Source organism: Lissotriton vulgaris, chromosome 8 (genome assembly GCF_964263255.1).
Source record: "Lissotriton vulgaris chromosome 8, aLisVul1.2, whole genome shotgun sequence".
NCBI classification, from domain to species: domain Eukaryota; kingdom Metazoa; phylum Chordata; class Amphibia; order Caudata; family Salamandridae; genus Lissotriton; species Lissotriton vulgaris.
The window spans coordinates 1,538,071,310-1,538,093,172 of record NC_141696.1 but is presented as its reverse complement, the minus strand read 5'-3'; the positions used below and the strand labels follow the sequence as shown (position 1 = coordinate 1,538,093,172).

The 21,863-nt window shown below is 46.9% G+C and overlaps 1 protein-coding gene across 1 annotated transcript in view; it reads left to right on the top strand.

Moving 5' to 3' along the window:
• Window positions 1-21,863, top strand: part of LOC147700315 (uncharacterized) — a 67,455-nt gene that overhangs the window by 31,563 nt on the left and 14,029 nt on the right. The window contains exons 4-7 of the mRNA XM_086935682.1: window positions 10,631-10,741; window positions 15,503-15,592; window positions 15,899-16,009; window positions 21,588-21,680. Coding sequence (XP_086791808.1) covers window positions 10,631-10,741; window positions 15,503-15,592; window positions 15,899-16,009; window positions 21,588-21,680 — 405 coding nt within the window. The remainder of the gene's footprint in view (window positions 1-10,630; window positions 10,742-15,502; window positions 15,593-15,898; window positions 16,010-21,587; window positions 21,681-21,863) is intronic.

Below are 21,863 nucleotides of genomic sequence, written 5' to 3'. Positions count from 1 at the left end.
GTCCAGCCAGTCTCCGGCCGCTTCTGGCATGTCGAAAAACAATACACGGCCATCATGTTCGATGCGTAGTTTCGCCGGGAACAGCATGGAGTATTTCATCCCCAGCTCTCGCAGTCTACGTTTCACGCCCGTGAAACTTTGCCTTTGCTTCTGCACCGCTTGGGTGAAGTCCGGGAAGAAGTTAATGTCAGCATTTTGGAACTTCAGTGGCCCACCTCTCCTCGATGCCTGCAGGATAGCGTCCCTATCCCTGAAGTTGAACACCCTGGCGATGATAGGGCGCGGTGGGGCCCCCATCTTCGGGCGGCCTCCGGGCAGTCTATGAGCTCGCTCCACCGAGAAGAACTTGCTGAGGCCGCCGGGGGTCAGCTGGTTCTGGACCAAGTCCTCAACAAAGAGATCGGTGGCGTCCTCCTCGGCCCCCTCCGGGACACCAACGATGCGGACGTTCTGGCGCCTGGCCCGTCCTTCAAAATCATCAAGCCTGCGGGCAAACAGCGAGTTCGCAGCTTTTAGGTCGCGGATCTCCGATTGCAGGTCCGTGACGTCCGAGGTCAGGCTCGACGATTTTATGTCGAGTGATTTGACCCGGTCATTAGTCTTGCCGAGATCGGCTCTGATCAAATTGATCTCGATGGCCAGCGTGTCGACCTTGTGCGATAGCACCTCATGTTGCTTATGCATCTCTGCCTTGATGCCCGCAATGGCGCCCATGACGTCCCGGAGGGTTGGAGCCGAGTCATCCGGCGACACATCCCGCTGCATGTCCTTAGGCCTCACGGTGACTCCGGGCGATCCCTTTGGGTGGGCGTAGCGATCGGAGTGGACTGAGAAAGAGACGTTTTTCTGCTGACCTGGGGTTTCCCTCTGTCTGAATCACCTCTGCCAGCCATGTTGGGCAAAAAGCCCACTCAATCGGGAAGACACCCCGGTCCTCGTCGGGGCCCCAAGTCGGTAGGCGGTAGCAGCCGCATCCACCGCTCGATCAGTACATCAGTCTCCAGAGTAGCCCGGGTGACACCTTGAGGTGGAGCAGTCGTTCACTCCCAGGACCACCACCGTGCAGCAGCGCCGCAGTCGCCCATGTAAGCCCGGGCACTGATGGCGTCGTCGTCCCCAATCTTCAACACGGTGTAACTCCACCTAGGGGTCTCGGATCTTCAATCGGAAAACGAGTCCCGCATCAGCAGCAGTTCAACAACATGTTCCCACTTCCGTGGGACAGGATAGACGACAGGATTGATTCGGAGGATCGGAGGGTCTTCGGAGCTCCGAGCTCAAGCGGCCATCTTGGTTGCCCGCGAAGCTCCTCCGTACCCCGGCGTCATATAATTACATGGATATATAAATCCATACACGAGCAGACAGCTACCCACCTACGCCACCAGTGAGAAGAAGGGTTCCAAATACCATTACATGACAGAATGGGAAGAAGTGCTGGAGTTCCCGCAAAAGATCTCCCACAACACCTGTTTAAAAAATATACATTTCTACGGACTACACTGAGCCTACCTAACACCTCACAGCCTCCAATGCTACTATCTGAATACACAATTTGCATGTCCCAGATGTCATACCCCTACTGTGACATTCCAACACATGTTCCGGAGTTGTCCAACACTACAGTCATATTGGGGCACAATCCATAACACAATAAGCAAAACAACAGGACTCACAAATATAAACACATGAAATGCCTGCACTCTAGGTATAACCCGGTGTCGTCAATACCACAGAGTTCAGATGATATTTGCATCCCTAACTCTTCCCTTGGCAAAACGCGAGATCATTATGCATTGCCGTGCACCAGCAGGCCCCCCGCTGACGGCCTGGATAGGAGCAGTCAATAAGTGGGGAACCTCCGAAAAAAACACCCTCTGATTTGAAGAGGCCAGGGAAATACCCAAACGACCCATCTCCATGCAGTGGGCGATACTCCTCCACGACCTCAAACTAATTACCACTATTACTACATCGCTGCACATATCTCAAGAACCAACAGACACCTCCCGTCCACAACCACCCGCCATACCGTGTCCTACCAGAACCATGAGCAACACACGACCAGAGAATCACCATATTCAACCCCTACTAGTACACAAACACCAAATGCATAGATAGTACCCGACCCACCGACAGCTCCCAACACTCCAATGCTGCATACCCACACCCAGCTCCATCTTTGCCATTCACACGTGTACTCTCTGCACACCATACCCCCAGTTCATACCCGACCACCCATGTGGGGCTCATTAGAATGAAGCAGTCAAGGGTTCACAGCAAGAGCATGATAGACCTAACACAATACACCCAGAGCCACAGCACTTATTGGTAACACAGCGCTCTCTAACACTGGGAACGCTAGCATTGTGAAACCCATTGTATGTATCAGTATATGAGATTGCTCCACATGATAATACTGTAGCATTCATCTGTCCCAATTGCAATCTATATGTATATGATGAAAATCAAATAAAAAGTAAAAGAAGAAAAAATTAGATACTTTACATGCAGATCAGGGAAACACTGGGTCAATTGAAAAAAGGGAGCGAAAAGGCAGACCCCTGTGGCTGACTGGTACAACCAGGAATGTAGGAAGGACAAGGTTGAGCTCCTACAGGCAGTGAAATTTAAAACCCGTCCAGATATGATTTGATTTTGATTTGATTATAGGATTTGTAGAGCACTCGAATGCCCGGGGGCGTTTTGGCGCTAAATGACTATGCTGCAGAAGTAGAAAGAGCCGTGCGGAGCCAGACCGGACTATGCTGAAAATAGCCAGGTCTTCAGATTCTTACGAAAAGACAACAATAAAGGGCTGTTTTTTTTTAGTTCTGCAGGTAACTTGTTCCAGATTTTCGCTGTGTTCAGTAGGAAGCCTCCCCCCCGATCTTAGTTGTTTAACTCTGGGAGTTTTGAGAAGCATAGCACTACTTCACCGTAGAGTCCTAGAAGATTCATACCGCAGTAAGTTACTTTTCAGAAAGTGAGTGCCTGATCCATGCAAAGTTTTGTAAGCCAGGCAAGCTGACTGAAATTGGATCCTTTTTTCTACGGGGAGCCAGTGGAGACTTTCATTTTATGGGCCACTGGTTCAAACCTGGGAATATCCAGTACCAGCCTGGCTGCTGCATTCTGGAGCCGCTGTAGTTTTAATAATAGCTGTTTTTGCAGCCCTACATACAGTGCATTCCCATAAGCTATTTTTGATAGAGCCAGCAAGGTTACCAGGAGTTTGCAGGTGTTAGGAGAAATATATGGCAGCAGTTTCTTAATCAGTTTTAGCGTGTACCATACAGAGGAGGCAAGTTTATTTATTTGCGTGTTGAAAGTGAGTTTGGAATCAAATATGACCCCCAGGTTCCTTACGTTGTCCACCGGTGACGGACATCTGCCGAGACTGTCGGGCCACCAGTTGCTTGACCAGATGTTAGGTTCAGCCCCCAGTAGCAGGACCTCTGACTTATCGCCATTCAACTTTACGCAGTTCGCCTGCATCCATTGACTGACTTGGTCCATGCAGTGCCTGAATCTATCCACTGTCTCGCAGTATCGTTTGAAATTGCCACCACTATTTGGGTGTCATCAGCGTAGGAAACTGGGAGGAAGCCGCAGTTTCTGATGATTTTGGCTAAAGGGGCAACATAAATGTTAAAGAGGGAGGGGCTTAGTGAAGACCCCTGGGAGACCCCCCAGGGCAGTCTAAACGGTTTTGATACAAATTCCCCAAGCTGGAACAAGAAGGATCTGTCATTGAGAAAAGAGGCCAACAATGCAGTTGCTGATGCGTGTAGGCCTATTTCCACAAGCCGGGATAGGAGAACATCATGGTTGACGGTGTCGAAGGCTGCCGACAAGTCTAACAATATGAGGGCAGCCTTTCCCCCTGCGTCCAGTATACTCCTAATTTCCTCTGTTGCCATGACCAGAGCAGTCTCAGTTCCATGTTCCTCCCGAAACCCGTACTGAGAGTTATCTAAGACATGGGATTCCCTAACGAACCCAGCAAGTTGAGAGTTCAAAAACTTTTCTAAGATCTTGGCCGGGAATGGAATTCTCGATATCGGCCTATAGTTGGCTTGGATTGAGGGGTCAAGATTAGGCTTCTTAAGGAGGGGAAGAACAGAGGCCGCTTTCCACGCCTTTGGGAAGCAACTAGACTGAATTATATTGGTGAGGAGCAGCTGAAGTTGATTGCTGAGCATCTCAGGGAACATATGCAGGACCTTAGGGGGGCAAGGGTCCTCCGGGCCCCCTGATTTAGTTGACAACACCAGGTGGCTAAACTGTTCTACTGATGGGACTGAGAACTTGAATTTTGGGGAACTTGAAACTGGCTTTCCCAGATTGGGCTGGATATTACCCATTGCCTGTGAGTCATGGTGCGGAGAAATGAAAGATTCGTAGATATGTCTCACTTTGTCAGTAAAAAATAGCCCCAGTTTGTTGCACAGATCCAAACTACCTTCTATTTGTTTGGCAATAGGCTCACTGAGTTTTTTTTACAGTGGCAAACAGTTCTTAACTCAATTTTTTTGCTTAGTTAATTTTTTTTACGAAAAAGGCCGATTTTTCTTTGGCTATCATTTTCTTATAAGTAGCTAATGATTTGCAGTAAGTTTCTTTCTCCCTAACCTCATAGTTGGCCCTCCATCTTCTTTCTGCCCGCCTGCATGTCTGTTTTTGTAATCTTAGTTTCTCTGAGAACCAAGGTTCCAAGAAGTTTTTCCTCTTACGGTTTTTTGTTTTAATGGGGGCTACTGAGAGTACCGCTGATTTGATCCATTTTTCTACTTGTTTTGAAGCTACATTGCAGTCTACATCTAAGCCTGATATAGTGGCCCCCAGCTGTGCATGCAGTTCGACTATATCAATCTTGTCCCATTCCTGGTACGAGAGTTGCCCCCCCTGCTGGAACCTGACCGTTTTTGTGTGGTCAATGGTAAGGTGAAATGCACAACTTTGTGATCAGACCAGGGAACCGACATCACATCTCCTATTTTGATGTTAGGATTGGAGGAAAAGATCCCATCCAAGGTGTGACCAGCCGAGTGGGTTCCTTGCTGGACTAATTGGGTCATCCCACAGCTAGTCATGGTCTCTTTGATGAGAATTGTATTTTTGTCTTCAACTTTTTCAAGGTGGATGTTAAAGTCCCCCAGAATGGTGTAGTCTACCCCCAAGAGACTGGACCCCAGGACGGGGCCCAGTAATTGTGACAATGGGGAAGTGGCCTTGGGATGCCTGTACAGCAGAAGGCCCGCAAATGTGTAATTATTGGTGATGCTAATTTTAAACGGTAGGGTCTCGCACTCAGGGGAGTTCATACCCTCCAAACCTCGCACCTGAAAAGCCTCTTTACTGATTATATCGAGCCCTCCCCACTGTTTCCCATGTCTGTCTGCTCGAAGGAGAGAGTATCCCCCAGGACTGCTAGCACCAGATCAATATCTGAGGATTTATCTGCCCAAGTTTCCGTTCTAAACAGCAGATCTAAGTCATAAGTGTCGATCAGATCGGCTACTTCCACTTTATGTTTCACTAGGGACCTGGCGTTCACTAATGCTGCCTTTATCTGTTTGCTTAAAATAGGTCCAGGCGGCTGAGGCTGACGCGCTACTGTGCCGCAAGGCGTGTAACAGAGGTGCAATGGGCAAGTAGGGCAGCGTTTGCTTTCTTGGTGGCATATAGAGCAAGATACAGACAGGCATTAGATTATGCCAAGAAACAATAGGAATGTTCACTGTGGTCCTTTCTTCATGGTGCCCTAGCAGATAAGGACAATAAGTCCTTTTGGAAGAAAGTGGCCCTTTGTTTGAATGGACCAAAGTCTGCTCTAGAGTTTACAGTACAGCTGGAAGAGTGGGTATCCCACTATGGGGACCCGTATACTCTTGGAAACAAGGAGAACGAGGAGAATGTAGGCATGAGGGAGATTGTTCCATCTGGCATTGTAGAAGCTCTAGAAATATCTCCTGAAGAAACCTATGCAGCTATTAGCTCCTGCATCCCAGCCAGAGCTCCTGACCCTGATCGAATTCCCAATGATTTATATAGAGAAGACTTAGAAGTTTGAGTCCCCTATATTAATATGCTCACCAATGCTATCCTCTCAGGCATGGAAATTCCTCTCTCCTGGAATTCAGCCAAGATCATACCAATTTACAGGAACGGAGATAGGGCAAATCCGGGTAGTTATAGACCCATTCGTTTAATTGACTCTGTGCAGAAGATTTTCTGCAAGCAGTTTTTGGCCCGTGTCCAGGATTGGATCTTAGAAAAAGATATCCTGTCTGACTCCCAGGCAGGTTTTCATACCAATATCAGTACCTTGGACCAGGTCTTCCGCTTCCTTTGTATTTATTGGAAATAAGTCTTTATTAAAGGGATCTACGTATGGCTTTTAACTTAGTTCCTCAATGAAAACTTTGGCAGGTGGTGGCACAGTTGGGAATTCCTCGAAATTTATTGGGTATTCTTATTTGGCTACATTGAGCACATAAAGAAATAGTTGGGGGGAGAAGGGGCAATTAACCAAGCCCTTCATGATAAACCAAGAAATGAGAAAGGGGTGCATGTTAGCACCTACCCAGTTCTCGTGATTTATTAATGGGATGGTAGGATTTCGTGATAGGGATGGGTGTGACGCCCCAAAGTCGGAGAGAGAAGAGCGTCCACTCTGCTGTTAGTCGATTAAGTGATTTTAACCTTTTCTGTGATAAGTGCGGTTTGGAGCTCAATGATGCAAAAACGAAGTTTATGATATTTTCCAAACGTACTCTGAAGCCATCGAAGAGACGTATGTATGTAGAGGACCATACTATTGAATTAGTTTCTGTTTTTAATTATTGGGGAATTCGCTTAACCCCAAATTTATGTTGGGCTCCTCATATAGAGAAAGTACTCTTGTCCCTAATCCAGCCGACTGCCCAAATAAATAAGATCCATAGAAGTACGGTGTCTAGGAAATTGCTCCAGCACTAGAAATATATAATACTAAAAGCCTTAAGAGCTGTTATGTATGGAGCAGAATTGTGGGGTAGCTGGAACAATGAATGTCTCTCCGCCACTGAACATCGTTTTATAAGATCACTTCTCAACTTACCAGCCAGTACTCCACTGATTCATATTTTTCTCAATTTGGCCCAAAGAAAATTACATTTGTTCACAAGTTGGACTATAAGCACCTATTGTTTTGGCCTCACAAATGGACGATTGAGGAGCTCGCTCCCTACCGAGTGGCTATTAGGGATCTTATGACACAGCCTAAGAATAGTACAATTCCCTGGTTTTGAACCTTGAGGGAATTATTAAGGAAATTGGGGTTGGAGGAATATTGGTCAAGACTGGAGGAGCTGTGTTCGATTACGAAGAGTAGGGTAAAAGGTATTTATTGGGAGTTTATCCTGGTGAAGGGTGTGCCAAATCCTATGGGCTCACTTACTGTAGAGTTCATGGATTTCAAACCCATCCCGCTCTTTGAGGAAACTAGCATGGAAACTGTTTCTCCAATTCAGATATAAAACCCTCCCAACCAAATTGTTTTGTAGCAAGTGGCGAAGTAATGTATCCTCTGATGGGAAATGTCAGGCCTGCAAAGGAAGTTCAGAATCCCTAGTCCATTTGTTATCTTTTTGCTCGTACTGGAAGAATGTAACCCCTTCGATGCTGATGACGGCTGGGAGCCGTCATGGCACACTGTGCTCGTGTGCTGATGACGGCTCCCAGCCGTCATGACCACGCACGCGATCAGAATGTGCCGCACAGGAGCGGAATTCCGGCCGCGGGCAAGGGGTTAAGGGCCAAGTGGATTATTCCCTTGTGTAGGCTCATTTGACCTGTTCACTATCTAAATGGGCTTAGAATGCTTAGTACAGATACCTGTAGAGTAGTGGTCTTTGGCCCAGCAAAAGTCCTGTAAGCTCTATGGATCAAACATTCAAGTGTATTTTATAATAATTTTTATATTGTAGCTTTTTTAATAATATATATTTTATATAGATGATATGTCTTATGATTAGGTTTTTATTCTCTCATGGCATTTTTAAGTGTTTTATAGAATTCTTGATTATTATTTGGTCTTTTCATAATCATCTTGGCATCTGTAATTATGCTTGTATATATTTGGCTGTGATGTACTTTTGAAGATCTTTGTGATCAAAATAAAGTTATGATGATAATGTATAATCTGTTTCCTAACAGAAATGTCAATTACAGATTATATTCTGACAAAATGTACAAGGCATTTAAGATTGCTGTTAATTTCAGAGCTTGATCTGACTCTTGGAGAATCTATAGTCCGGATGCAAAAGAATTAGATTTTTCTCATCCCTCTCATGAGTCTTTATCTATAATTGATTGCAATTGTTACCTGTAAATGGCTTATGGCAAACAAAATTAGAATTTAGATCCATTTTTATTTCTGATCATGCTCTTCTAATAACAGCTGCAGATTTCAATATGTCTGGGAACCCAAGTGGGAGACAGATTTAATAACTATTTTGTCAGATATCTTTACAAAAGAATTGATCGATTTTACAAATTATTTTGTTTTAATAGGTAACCCTGTTGACACTCCTGTATGGGATAACTAGGATTTGCATAAGACCTCAATAAGAGTTTTTATTACATCCTGTGTTGCTAGCAAAAGGAAGGAGTTTCATGCTTCTTGTATTGCTCTATTAAATCAGATTAAATGTTTAGATTACTTATGTTACACATTCCCTGCATCTAGTATCTTACTTGACTTAATTAATGCAAAGATTGAGCTAAATAAAATAACTACACAGAATGCAAATATTATTCTTCCTAATGTTCACTTTAAATATTATGACAACCTTAATAAAGTTGGTAGATTGCTGGTGAATAATTTGAAAAATAAAAAAGAACAGTGGTTTAGTTTTAAATAAGGGCATATCAAAGACATTTGAGCAATATTAAATGTCTCTGTATGCAGAATAAACAAATATCTCATATTATGACCTTAATCGTTATTTTGATAATCTTTCCTGTCAACTAGGCATTGACCTAAAGTTAAACTAATTGGAAAGAAAGATTACTTGCAAATAAATTAAAGATACTTGTCTCCCCTCGTTAAACCCTAAATCCTCTGGTGCAGTTGATATTTCTATTTTCAGTTTGTCTCTTTTCTGAATCTGTTATCTCCTAAGGGACTGCAACTTTTTAATAATTGAAATTGGATTGAAATGCTAACAGTTCTTTTTTAGATAGCAGTTATTTCATGTAAACCTAAACAGGATAACAATTGCAATTTCTGTAAACATTATTGCTCTATTCACACAACCAAATATCACTGCCTGAGTTCCTTTCAGTAAATACCTGTTCGCAAAGCTCTAGATTGCAAGGCCCAATGCTGTTTCAGAATTTTTATTTGTATTGACAAACAGCCTTTTACCTATATCTCCTGAAGGATTATGGCATACCGCTGCAGAGAGGGATTACGGGCTGTACCGCCTCGCAGTGTCGTAGATTTCCTTTACTGTCGCTCCTTTCTTGGTCCCCTACGTTTAGTCAACCATGCTATAAAGTACCAATGCAGCAGCAGCTTCTCTCCTTCCTCTTAGCATTTTTACTTCCCTACATATGTTGCCTCTCCTTCCTAGACCTCCTTCCATTGTTGATTAGGTTCAGTTGGGCTGTGTATATTTTATTATTAACATTTTATAGGTACTGCAGTATATAGTCCTTCTTTGAGTAACCTATCTCCTACTGAACTGTCTCCTGATTGGAACCCTCACTCGTACAGAACACTCACGTGTTATCTTACTCTGTTCAGCAGCTTCTACATTCATAGCACGCCCGAATTCCACATGAAGACACACTTTGTCAGTGCTGGCAGCATAATTCATGTTATAAAATGAATATCTCTCACTTTTTCATCCATCGCAGTAGTAAGTGCTGCATCTCATTTCACGCTCCTTGCACCTCAGTGGTCATCACATACATGGAAACCGTTCCCACCTTGGTCCAAATAAAACCAACGCTCTGCCAGCCACACACCCAGACAGTGTTGCGTGGTATCCTCATGGACAAACACTTCAGTGCCCCACATATGGAAGTAAGTGTTATAAAAATAATATAGTACAATACAATACTGCAGAGGTCGTGTAGGGGCCACACACACCACTGAAGCAATTCTTATTTCACCATGTGCTAACTTAGAACCCAATGGGGTGGCTCTGAGACTAATAACGTGAAGCTCAATTTTCACCAAGAGTCAAATGAGAGGTATGCTAGGTACATCACAAAGATCAACACTGTGGTTAGAACACAAGATAGAGGAGATTATTTTATATCACATTGTTGCATGAAATGCTTGTGAATGCCTCAATTAGCTGCACATCCTATGCAAGCTGGCGAGCTGGATGTAATGTAGTCAGTAGAGAGGTGATACAGGAGACCAGGACTCATCTCTAATTCATATGACTGACCATTGGATGTAATGAGGTAAGCAGAGGAGTGACACAGGGGTGAGGGTCCCATCTCCTCCGACTGATGTTAAAAATCATTGAATTTAATGAGGCAATTGGTGAGAAGAGTGATTCAGGGCTCCTTCTTCAGGTCCTGCAACTAACTGTGAAATCACACTTTGATGTTTCCTTTAACGCAGAACAGGAGTTTACTATTGAGGGGACCTCTGACAGCGTCAAAGAAGAGACGGAAGCTAATCCCATGAATTACCAACTCCAAGAGGGAGCTCAAAACATTTACATCACTGCAGGTAAATCCTCATTTTCTACCTAAAATCTCAGAAATTAATAGAATCTATGACATTCAGCCTCTCTTTGCTCCTGCTGTGGTGGGATGAAGTATCCCTGCTGTGCTGGCATACAGTTTACAGAGGTAGCTTCAGGGTACTTGTGCCTTATCTGTAAATAAAATATTGACATAGCATTATGTTAGAAATTGGGTTTCTGGTTGGCAGAGGTATGCACCCTGTCCAAGCAGGAACCATAATCCTAGTCAGGGTAAGTCATATACACACTAAAAGGTAATCTGTGCTCACCCTATTGCAGCTTGGCACAGAGTGGTCAGGCTTATCTAAAGAGGCAAAGTATTTTTGCAACACACACACACAGTAACACAATGAAACCCCACAAAAGTCTCTAACGCCAGGTTAAAAAATAGACAATAATTTTATGAATAAATCAAGACCAAAACAACAAAAATCCAATAAGTGGAAGTCGAGATATGAATTTCTAAAGAATAAAAAGATTTCTAGTGCTTGGAAGCAATAAGCTCCAATGGAGGTTATCTGGATGCGCTGGACCAGGGCAAAGTCAACAGTTCAAGTCACCCACAATGGATCGCAGTCTGGGGACAGGAGCCACGCAGTCCTGGTGAACAGACTACCTTGATCCTGGTCTCAACAGTGACATTAGGGGTGCAGACAAGCTATTCGTCGACTTTCGTCATGCAGTAGTGGCGTTGCTTTGGTTCTGTCGAATAAGCACCAAGCCGGGAAGTGTTGATTCCAAAGTGCAATGCGGCAAGTTTCTCCACACAGTCAAGGAAATGCATCAATCTCTCCACACCACTGTGGCGGCGATGCGTGGGTCCGATGCATCAGGCTCTGGAGCTGATGCATCGGACCCAGTGATGCACCAATTGTGCTTCCTCAACAGGGTCGATGCACCGGTTCTGCTACACGCAGAGTGGAGATGCGTTGATTTCTCTGTTGCAAGTATCTGGGTGAACTTCCAATGAACCAGGTACAGGAGCATGGGTAGAGACTTTGATAGCCCTGAGTCTCAAGTAACAGGAGGCAATCCTTCAAGCCCTTGAAGATCACTTCAGTTGCAAGGCAGAGTCCCTCAGTGGGGTCAGAGATCAGCAGGCTGCAGGAGAGCACAACGGAATAGCAGGTCTTCCATATCAGCAGTTTAGCAGAGTATTAGTCCTCGATGCAGCACAGCAGTTCTTTTGACAAAGTTCAGTTTAAGGTGCAGAAGTGTTGGATTTGGTGGGGTCCGAGACCCAGTACTTATACCAAATTGGGTTTTTGAAGTCGGGGTGACTTCAAAGAAGGATCTTTAAAGTGCACAGGAGCCCTTTCTTCCCAGCCCTGGCTCCAGACTAGCTGTAGGGGATAATCGGCCCTTTTTGTGGGGTCAGGAAACTGCCTTTTAAGGTTTAAATGTCAGCTACCTCCTCCCTTCCTTGTTGCCTAGGCACAGACATCAGAATGCAGATGAGTACTTAGAAACACTTAACTTTCCTGTGTTTGTGGCTGTCTAGTGGGAATGCACAAAGTGTAACTGTCACTTATCTCAGATGTGAAGTAGTGTGGCTCACTGGTTAGAGGCGGCAGACCCGAGAGCAGAGGACGGCCCGGGACCAGGGTTCGATTCCCGGTGCGGCAGGTTTCTGGACCAGGGTCAGCGGACTCGATAATTCTCTCGCCTCGGTGCCCACTCTGATCAGCGATCACACTCGGCAACTCTGGGCATTAGCTTGCCTCATCTTCACTAACGGCCCCACCAGACCGCCGGGGATGCCTGGTCTCACCCTGGAGATACCCATTAAGGGACCATCTCTCAGGGAAGCCAGGAAGGGTTTCGCAGCGGTCGAAGCGCCTTGGGACCCTACGGGTAAGTAGTGCGCTATATAAATGCCTATACATTTACATACATTTACATGTGTATTGGAGATAGGCTGCAGGCACACACAGCAGTGGAAAGTGCACTTTCTAAAAGTGTCATTTCTAAAATAGTAATGTCAAATCCTACTTTACTAGTAAATAGGATTTGTAATTACTTTTCTAAAGATATAAAACATGAAACAGTTACTCCTTTCTAATCTGGAATTACAGCTTAAAGGTGTATTAAGGAATTTTCAATGTTAACCTATGAGAGGAGTAGGTCTCACAGTAGTGAAAAATGAATGTAGTTTATTTTCACTAACTGGACATGCAAAACTTAAAAGTACACATCCTACTTTTTTACTTACACAGCACCCCGCCCTATAAGCTACCTATGGCCTACCGTTGGGGTGATATATGTGTAATAAAAGGGGAGTTTAAGGCTTGGCAAAGGGTTTTAAATGCCAAGTCAACGTGGAAGTAAAACTGTACAAACAGGCTCTGCAATGGCAGGCCTGAGACATGTTTAAGGGGCTACTTGTGTGGTTGGCACAATCAGTGCAGCCCACTAGTAGCATTTAATTTACTGACCCTGGGTATGCTGTTTACCACTTTACAAGGGACGCACTAGTAAAGTAAATATGCCAGTTGCCTATACACTAATGTTACCATGTTTAGGGGAGAAGATCATGCACTTTGTACTGGTTAACAAAGCTAAAGTGATCTGAAACTTAAGGTCAACCAAAAGAATCTGCAAAAAGATGAGGTGAGCAGACAAAAAGATGCTGGAAGACAACCTTAAGGATGATAGGTATATCACACTTGACGTATTTGCTACTGGCTTAGCGTTTTGTTTACAGAGATATATTACTATTGCTGTGCTAGATTTTTGGATGTGCATGGCACTCTACTGTTACAATAGATGTTACAGCACTAGTTATGGTGCTCCGGTTGTGCTGGCTACACCCTCTAGCTGAGGAGTGCAAGCAGTGACCTACCTCTGTTTGGGGAGGGTGTACCTCAACCTCCATCTTGTACTATGTTTTACCAGCGGTACAAAATGAACCTCACTGTTCTCAGCAGCCACATACTCACAAACAAAGTGGAGTCCTGCTACCAGTCACCAGTTATACAACATGCACATGACATTGCACATAGGGGTGGCAATGCAGGGTCTGGGCCGTACATTCTAGAGGAGCATTAAGGTGTGAAGCCATCAGACACCATACTTACCCCTGAACAGAAAAAAGTCAGTCCAGCACTGTCAATTGTTGTCACAACTGTTTAATGTATGTAACCTAGGTGTGTCAACCAGAGAGCATGCTTAGTGCATCCTTCCAGACCTCAGAGCTAGCTCTGGATCTCAGGACCATGATGAAAAGCATAGACATTAGCATGCACATTATGTAATGTAATGTAATGTAATGTATGTGGTCTTGTAAAGCGCACTGCTGCCCTGAGGCGTCGTGGCGCTGTAGACCGCTGGGGAACCCGTCCTAGCTATCCCTGTGAGATGGTCCCTTCAGGGTATCTCCAAGGTGAATCCAGGCATCCCCGGCGAATGTGGGGTGCCGTTGTAGAGATGAGGCAATGCCCAGAGTTGCCGAGTGTGATCCCTGGTTAGAGTAGGCACCGAGGCGAGAATTATCGAGTCCGCTGACCCTAGTCCACGACCCTGCCGCGTCGGGACTTGAACCCTGGTCCCGGGCCGGTCTGCCGCCTCCAACCAGTGAGCCACACCACTCCACACAATTATTGTCATGTGTGCTTCATCAAGGAAATACCAGAATACCAGATAACCTATATCTAGGATAGCCGAGGGCAGAGGTGCAAGCCTGTAATACCAAGCATTCCTGGCCCCAACAGGCCCATTCAAAATGCACTTAAGTTCTGGCCTTCCATTATTTACTATTAACTTTGGAGTAAAGAATCCAGATGTTCTATTACGTTTCATACAGTCTCTCTTCTGTTATGCCTTTCTTTCTGCTCTGGCATGGCATCACATCACAGATGCTTTGTAGTAACATTGTTGTAACAAAGGGGTTCTGTGGGGATTGTTTGCTTTTGACCACCCAGAGTTTGGACTTCTACTTCGAGTCACTCCCTGATACTCACTCATGGTAAATTTACAGTAATTGGACTGAACGTGCTGACCACCAGTGTCTGCCTTTTAAGTTGAGGCCGCTGCTGCACAGCTTGGGTAAGAGGCACTGGGCCTGTGTGTGGGCCGCATGTGTGAGACTACCGATGTGCACAGCCCTGTACCTGTGCGCTGGTAGCCTGTCGCGGAAGGGACTCTGCAAAGATTGTTACGGACCTGGGCTAGGCATTATAGTATCGGTAGGCATTCATAGTGTAGGTATATGGTGTTTTTACTGTGATATACATTAGAGTCAGCCTTTAGGTACCGCTTTGCTCCACTTAGGCTTACAAGAGTATCCCGCCTTATATTTAGACTGCCATAAAAAGCTACTCTGTGCAATGCTGGGGTGCAGCATCTCAGAAGATTCGGCTTAGGGTAATGCTGCATTAAAGAACATCAGCTTTTGCTGAAAAATCGAAGATTTTGACAAAAAAAAACTGCCTAGTTGGAAAAAGAATGATCTTAGTGTTTCTGTCTTCACAAAGAAGCCAGAAAAAAGTAGTGTCCTGGTCCTCCTGCCATGCTGGCATAGTGTTTACAGAAGTAGCGTCGTTGAACTCTCGCGGTGACAGTTCTATAGTCGAAATTCAGGTTTTGTTTGACTACATCCTTTTATATGAAAATCAAAGCATAATCTCTACAAAGAAGTGTTATTTCCACCTATGTCCATATAACACTCGTCATCTTCATTTTCCTTTAGTATTGAGTCAAGCTTACTTTGCAAAATACCCTGAAATGTCACATTTTTCCTATTGCAGGATTTCCTCCTCTCACATCTGAGCCTGAGAAGACATTAGAAGCAGTTGATGGAGATGGAACTGGATGCCGAAGCGCCACGGCCAGTGCAGGTAAAGGACAGTTTTTCCTGATGTGGTGGGCGGTGAGTGTCCACATTCGAGGCCGGTGCATTAGTGATGCATCAGGGTAGTTTCATCACTCGGTTGGACACAGACTTAGCCCTTGTCCAGTGGTCTGAATACACTGCGGGAGTTATACTTACCCACAAATCATTGAGATTGTTTGATCAACTCTTTTGAGGAGATCATGTCTCTGTCTCTGTTTATTTCATATGAGTTCCTTAAATATTCTAGGCTATTCAGATTTCTTCCCAGTCTTCATTTTATTTTCAAATAATTTTTTACATGTTTTAACAGGATTGGCTGGTATTGCGTCGCTAATTTCATCAGGCCTCAAAGAAGAGGCCAAGGCTTGTTCTGTGGACCACTGGGACTCTGAGATGAAAGGAAGCATCAACAATCTTACAAGTAGGTGAATGGCACCAGCCTGATAACTTTTTTTTGTTGCTGATTTAACATTTAAAAAAAAATAATAATCCTGTGTCAGTGTCCAGTTAGGTAAATAATAGGCCGCCATGCTTCCTTACTTGTCTGGGATGGGAGTGTCCATGTTATAGGCCCAGTGAGCGTTATACACCAGAATTATTACATCACTAATGCTGGACAGGGGGGTAATCCCTTTCTGCTGGTCTCATGCCTCTCGAATAATATTTTGCTCACAGTGAGATTATTTGAGAAACCTGCTCAGGAGATTATCTCTATTTCTCCTTTCTCTGCTGTTTATCTATGAGGCCCTTAAATATACTATGCTGGTCATATTCCTTACCATCCTCCGTGTTTTGTCACAGGAACAGCATATATCGCATCCCTTATTTCATCAATCAGCCCATAGGAGTCTCAGATGAAAGTGATTTGGGCAAAAATATTTTGGCCACGCCCAATAGATTTCTCATGCCCTGTGAAGGGAGCGTTAGAGGTGAGAATCCTTTTTTGGTAAGTTGATGAAGAGAGCAATAGGAAGTGTCATGTGGGTTGGGAAGAGGTGATGGGAAATGTGCAGATAACACTACCTCTGTGGTGGATGGTGTGAAGGTTTATCCTAGTCTCCAGAGGGTAGGATTAAAAATTCATGAGGGTTAATTTTACCTAGATGAATGAATGAATGACGATTGGACTTATAGAGTGCGAACTTAGCCCAAGGGCGTTAAGGCACTGTAAGTGGAGCATAAGGGTGCTGACAGAAAAACATGCTTATACCGAGGACTGTGAAAAAAGCCAGGTCTTTAAGGCTTTGCGGAAAAGAGAAAGAGACGCCTGGCTTGAGAGTTTTTCCGGGAGGGAGTTCCACAGCTTCGAAGCAACAGTGGAAAAAGCTCTACCTCCCCATTTGACCTTATTAAATCTCGGTACGGTTAGCAGATTCTTATCTGCAGACCGGAGCCGCCGGCTATTGATGGACAATAGCCTTAATCGCCTCCGGGCCTGACCGTATTAGACATCGTGAGTCATGAGATAGAGATGGGAACATGTTTCTGTCCCACAGTCACCACCTTACAGAAAAAAATCTTCTCACCTCTCGAGCTCTCCTCTTCGAGGTTGTAGCTAGCACTTGGTGGCAGGAGGGCCCAGATGATGAATCATGCCGCCTTCTGGATGGACACAGGCTTTCCGTCCTGTTGACAGCAAGTCCCAACACAATGTACGCGACTTGTGGTCATTGAGGCGCTAGGTCTGGTATATCTTTTGTGTTTCTGAATATTTATGAAACATCTCCCGAAACCTTTACTTACCCCTGTTTTCACCCTTTTTTTGTCTGTAGACATACATTGATGTAGCCAAATATTAAGGAAATATACAGTTGACACCAGAAGCATTGACTATTCTGAGATTGGGTTGTAAAATCCTTAGATTGAAATGGAATTAGCACACAAGACAAACGTATATAATACTTGTAGATGGGTAATGTGTGGGATCCCCGCTCATGTCCCAAGTGTAGTATACTCAAACTGTCTGGCGGTGTCGGGGTCTTTGGTGAGGGAGAGGATCAGCTGGGGGTCGTCGGCGTAGGAGAGGATGTTGAGGTTGTGTTGGCGTGCGATGGTGGCGAGAGGTCTCATGTAGACGTTGAAGAGGGTGGGGCTGAATGATGATCTTTGCGGGACGCCGCAGATGACTTCGGTGGCCTCGGACGAAACGGGGGGAGGCGGACTCTCTGTGTTCTTCCGGCGAGGAACGAGATGATCCACTTCAGTTTCTTCTCTTGGATGCCGATGTTGCTGAGGCGTTGGACTAGGGTGCGGTGGCAGACAGTGTCGAACGCTGCGGAGAGGTCCAGGAGGATGAGTGCCGCTGTTTCCCCGTTGTCGAGAAGGGCTCGGATGTTGTCGGTGGCTACGATGAGGGCGGTCTCAGTGCTGTGGTTGGCTCTGAAACCGGACTGCGAGGGGTCGAGGGATCCATTCGTCTCGAGGAAGGCGGCAAGTTGTCTGTCTGCGATCTTCTCGATGAATTTGGCAGGAAAAGGGAGGAGCGAGATGGGGCGGAAGTTTTTGAGGTCGGTGGGGTCCGCTGTTGGTTTCTTCAGCAGGGCGCTGAGCTCGGCGTGCTTCCATCTCTCCGGGAAGGTGGCGGTGTCGAAGGAGGTGTTGATGACGTCTCGGAGTTGGGGTGCGATGGTGGAGTCGGCCTTGTTGAAGACGTGGTGGGGGCAAGGGTCAGTCGGAGATCCGGAGTGGATGGTGTTCATCGTGCGGGCTGTGTCTTTGGTGGTCACCGTGGTCCAGGTGCGGAGGGTGGCGGTGGGGTGCGTTAGTTCTGCGGGTAGGTGCGTGGATGGTGCGCCAAAGCTGTTGTGGATGTCGGCAATCTTGCGCTGGAAGAACGAGGCGAGGGAGTCGCAGAGATCTTGTGAGGGGGTGATGTCGTTGTTGCCGGTGCTGGGGTTAGAGAACTCCTTGACGATGCTGAAGAGTTCCTTGCTGTCGTGGGCGTTGTTGTCCAGTCGATCCTTCAGTGATCTCTTCTTGGTGGTGCGGATGAGCTGGTGGTGCTTGCGGGTGGCGTGTTTGAGGGCGGTGATGTTGTCAGTGGTCTGGTCGAGGAGCCAGGCTTTCTCGAGGGTGCGGCAGGTCTTCTTGGAGTCCTTGAGTTCGTCGGTGAACCAGGGGGCCTTCTTGCTTCTGGGGTTGCTGGGAGGGTTCTTCAGTGGTGCGAGGTCTTCGGCGCAGGCGGTCAGCCACTGCGTGAAGTTGCGGGCTGCTTCGTTGGGGTCCGGTGTACTGGCTGGTGGGTTCTGGCTGAGGGAGGTGGTGGTCTGGTCGGCGGTGTTCTTGCTCCAGTTTCTGTGAGGAACCTGGTGTGGGTGGTGGTGAGTAGTGGTTTTTCTGAAGCTGAATTGGACGCAGCTGTGGTCAGTCCAGTGAAGTCCGGTGGAGTGGCTGAAGGCGATGTGCTTGCTGGATGAGAAGACGGGATCAAGCGTGTGGCCGGCGTAGTAGGTGGGGGTGTTGACCAGTTGCTTGAGTCCGAAGTTGGCGAGGTTGTCCAGCAGGGTGACGGTGTTGCGGTCCTTGTTGTTCTCCAGGTGGAAGTTAAGGTCCCCTAGGAGGATGTAGTCAGCGGAGGGGAGGGTGTGTGGGCTGATGAAGTCCGTGATGTCTTCGCTGAATTGGGTGCGTGGTCCCGGGGGTCTGTAGATGAGGGTGCCTCTGAGGGTCGTCTTTGGGTCGGTGTGAATCTGGAAGTGTAGGTGTTCGGCGGCGGCGTAGGTGTCGTCAGCGTCGGTCGTGATGCGGATGGTGTTCTTATGGACGATGGCGATGCCTCCTCCGGTTTGGTTGACGCGGTCCCTCCTGATGATCTTGTATCCATCCGGGATGGGGATGGCGATGTCGGGGGCTGTGGAGGCGTTCATCCATGTTTCAGTGAGGAAGGCGATGTCTGGTGAGGTTGTGTCGAGGAGGTTCCAGAGTTCGACGGCGTGTCTGTGGACGGAGCGGGTGTCGAGCAGGATGCACTTGAGGTCGCTGCTGGAGTTTGGCTTGGCGGGCGCGGTGCATGTTTGGAGGCAGGTGAACTTGCATGTTGTGCAGGTGAAGGGTCCGTGGAAGCGTTTCGGGGCGGCCCGACAGCAGGTGGGCTTCCGGCCGGTGATGAGTGCGTTGAGGGCCGCGGCATCGTAGGTTTGTCGGGTCGTCTTGCGTCGGTGGGGGCCAGGGGTCCTGGCACTGGGTGCAGTCCAGGCGCGGACGGGCGCAGGCGGGCTTACCTTTGGCGCGCCTTCGGCGCACAATCGGCATGCCCGCTGCGCGTACGCGCGGTTGCCATTTATGGCTAAGTGGGAGGGAGGAGCAGCTGGGAGCGGGGAGGACACAAAACGAAAAGGGGGCGTGGCCGCGTGAACGGCGGCGGAGAGCGGGGCGGGCAGGGCACAGGGGGACTGCAGAAAGAAAATACAACAAGGCTGTATCAACAACCCGCACAGGGGGACAACAGTACAAATTAGAACAAGGCTATATCAACAACGCGCACAGTAGTGAAAGACAAAAAGGCAATTCAATAACAACACGCAGACAAGGGGAGGGGCAGGGAACAACGAGGCAGGCAGCTAGGGCGGAGAGGCAGGCACAACGAGGCTGCGAGCAGCAGCGAGGCGAGGGGCACACACACAGCTGGTGGCCGTGCGGCGCGGGGGTGTCCTGAGAACAGGTCACACTCACCTGCGCCGCGCGGTCGCCATTTATGGACAAGTGGGAGGGAGGAGCAGCTGGGAGGCGGGAGCGGGGAGGACACAAAACGAAAAGGGGGCGTGGCCGCGTGAACGGCGGCGGGAAGCGGGGAGCGGGGCGGGCAGGGCACAGGGGGACTGCAGAAAGAAAATACAACAAGGCTGTATCAACAACGCGCACAGGGGGACAACAGTAGAAATTAGAACAAGGCTATATCAACAACGCGCACAGTAGTGAAAGACAAAAAGGCAATTCAATAACAACACACAGACACGGGGAGGGGCAGGGAACAGCGAGGCAGGCAGCTAGGGCGGAGAGGCAGGCACAACGAGGCTGCGAGCAGCAGCGAGGCGAGGGGCACACACACAGCAGGTGGCCGTGCGGCGCGGGGGTGTCCTGAGAACAGGTCACCAGGTTTGTTATGAGTAGGGGCTTGAGAAGGAGTTGACATGCACTAGTTGTAATTCTGTTGTTATTGTGTTCCAGACTTTGGGGGCTTTTCCTAAGAAAGCATGTTTGAATGTTTCCTGAAATGTGGAACCTTGGAGCAAAGAGTGTCTGCACTTAGAGTGTTTTGGAACCAGCTGAGATATTCAGCTTGTTGGCTAAGTGCTGGAGGAGGTTTATAGCTCTGTAGGCCGGGCCGGCTGCTATAAAGAAGTTTTTTCCCATAGTAGCCGTTTTATTGAGATGTGTTAATTAGATATGCGTTGGTTGATCACAGGACAAATAATCACATGCATTTACTGCAGCAGTTCTAGATCATGATTATGCTATGTGTGCCAAATTCCCACACAGGCAACGTTCTAGAGCAATCATTACTGAAAGTTTCTTGCACTTCTTGGGCGGGGCACTGCTGAGATTTCAGGAGAATTTTCATTTATTTTTCACAATTAAAGAACATAAGAAAAACAACATAATGGTCAGTGCAGAACAATGCGGCAATATCGTAATAATTGCGTAGTAACATCCTATACATTGGTTTACTGCATACAGTGTTTGCTAGAGGTCATGTACAGTACCTAATATAGCACAAGCATGGGTCTTCTTTACAAAAGGTCTAGTAGTGGAATGCATTTATCCTGCGCCAAAGGGTCATAGCGCAACACACCTATATCTTACACAGGTGAAGGCCCAGAAGGGGCAGCCGGGTCGGGAGTAAGCGGGTCATTGCTGCCTGTCAACCGGCCGAGAGGCTGGGGGCTGCAACTGAGCATACGTGCCACTAGTTGTGTTACAAAACATCATACTTTGAAGCCAGGCAGCGATTGTAGGGGGAGATTTCAGGAGAATATTTTGAATATTCTGTTTTTTTACAGGTGTCCCGGTTGCTTCCATCATTTCACAGAGCTCTGCGGATGACAACAGAGCACATTTCCAGCAGAAGACAGACGATGAAGAAAGAAATACAGGTGAGGAGTGTACATGGTTTATTGGATGAGGTGCAAGTGCAGGAAAGAGTATGAAGAAGAAAGCACAGGTGAGTAGTGTCTACATATAGTTCATTGGCTGACGAGCAAAGGAAGAGGGAGAGATGGATTAATGAGGGGATCCTGGTGAGTTGTGTCCATGGGCTGTGGCATCGAGTGCAAAAG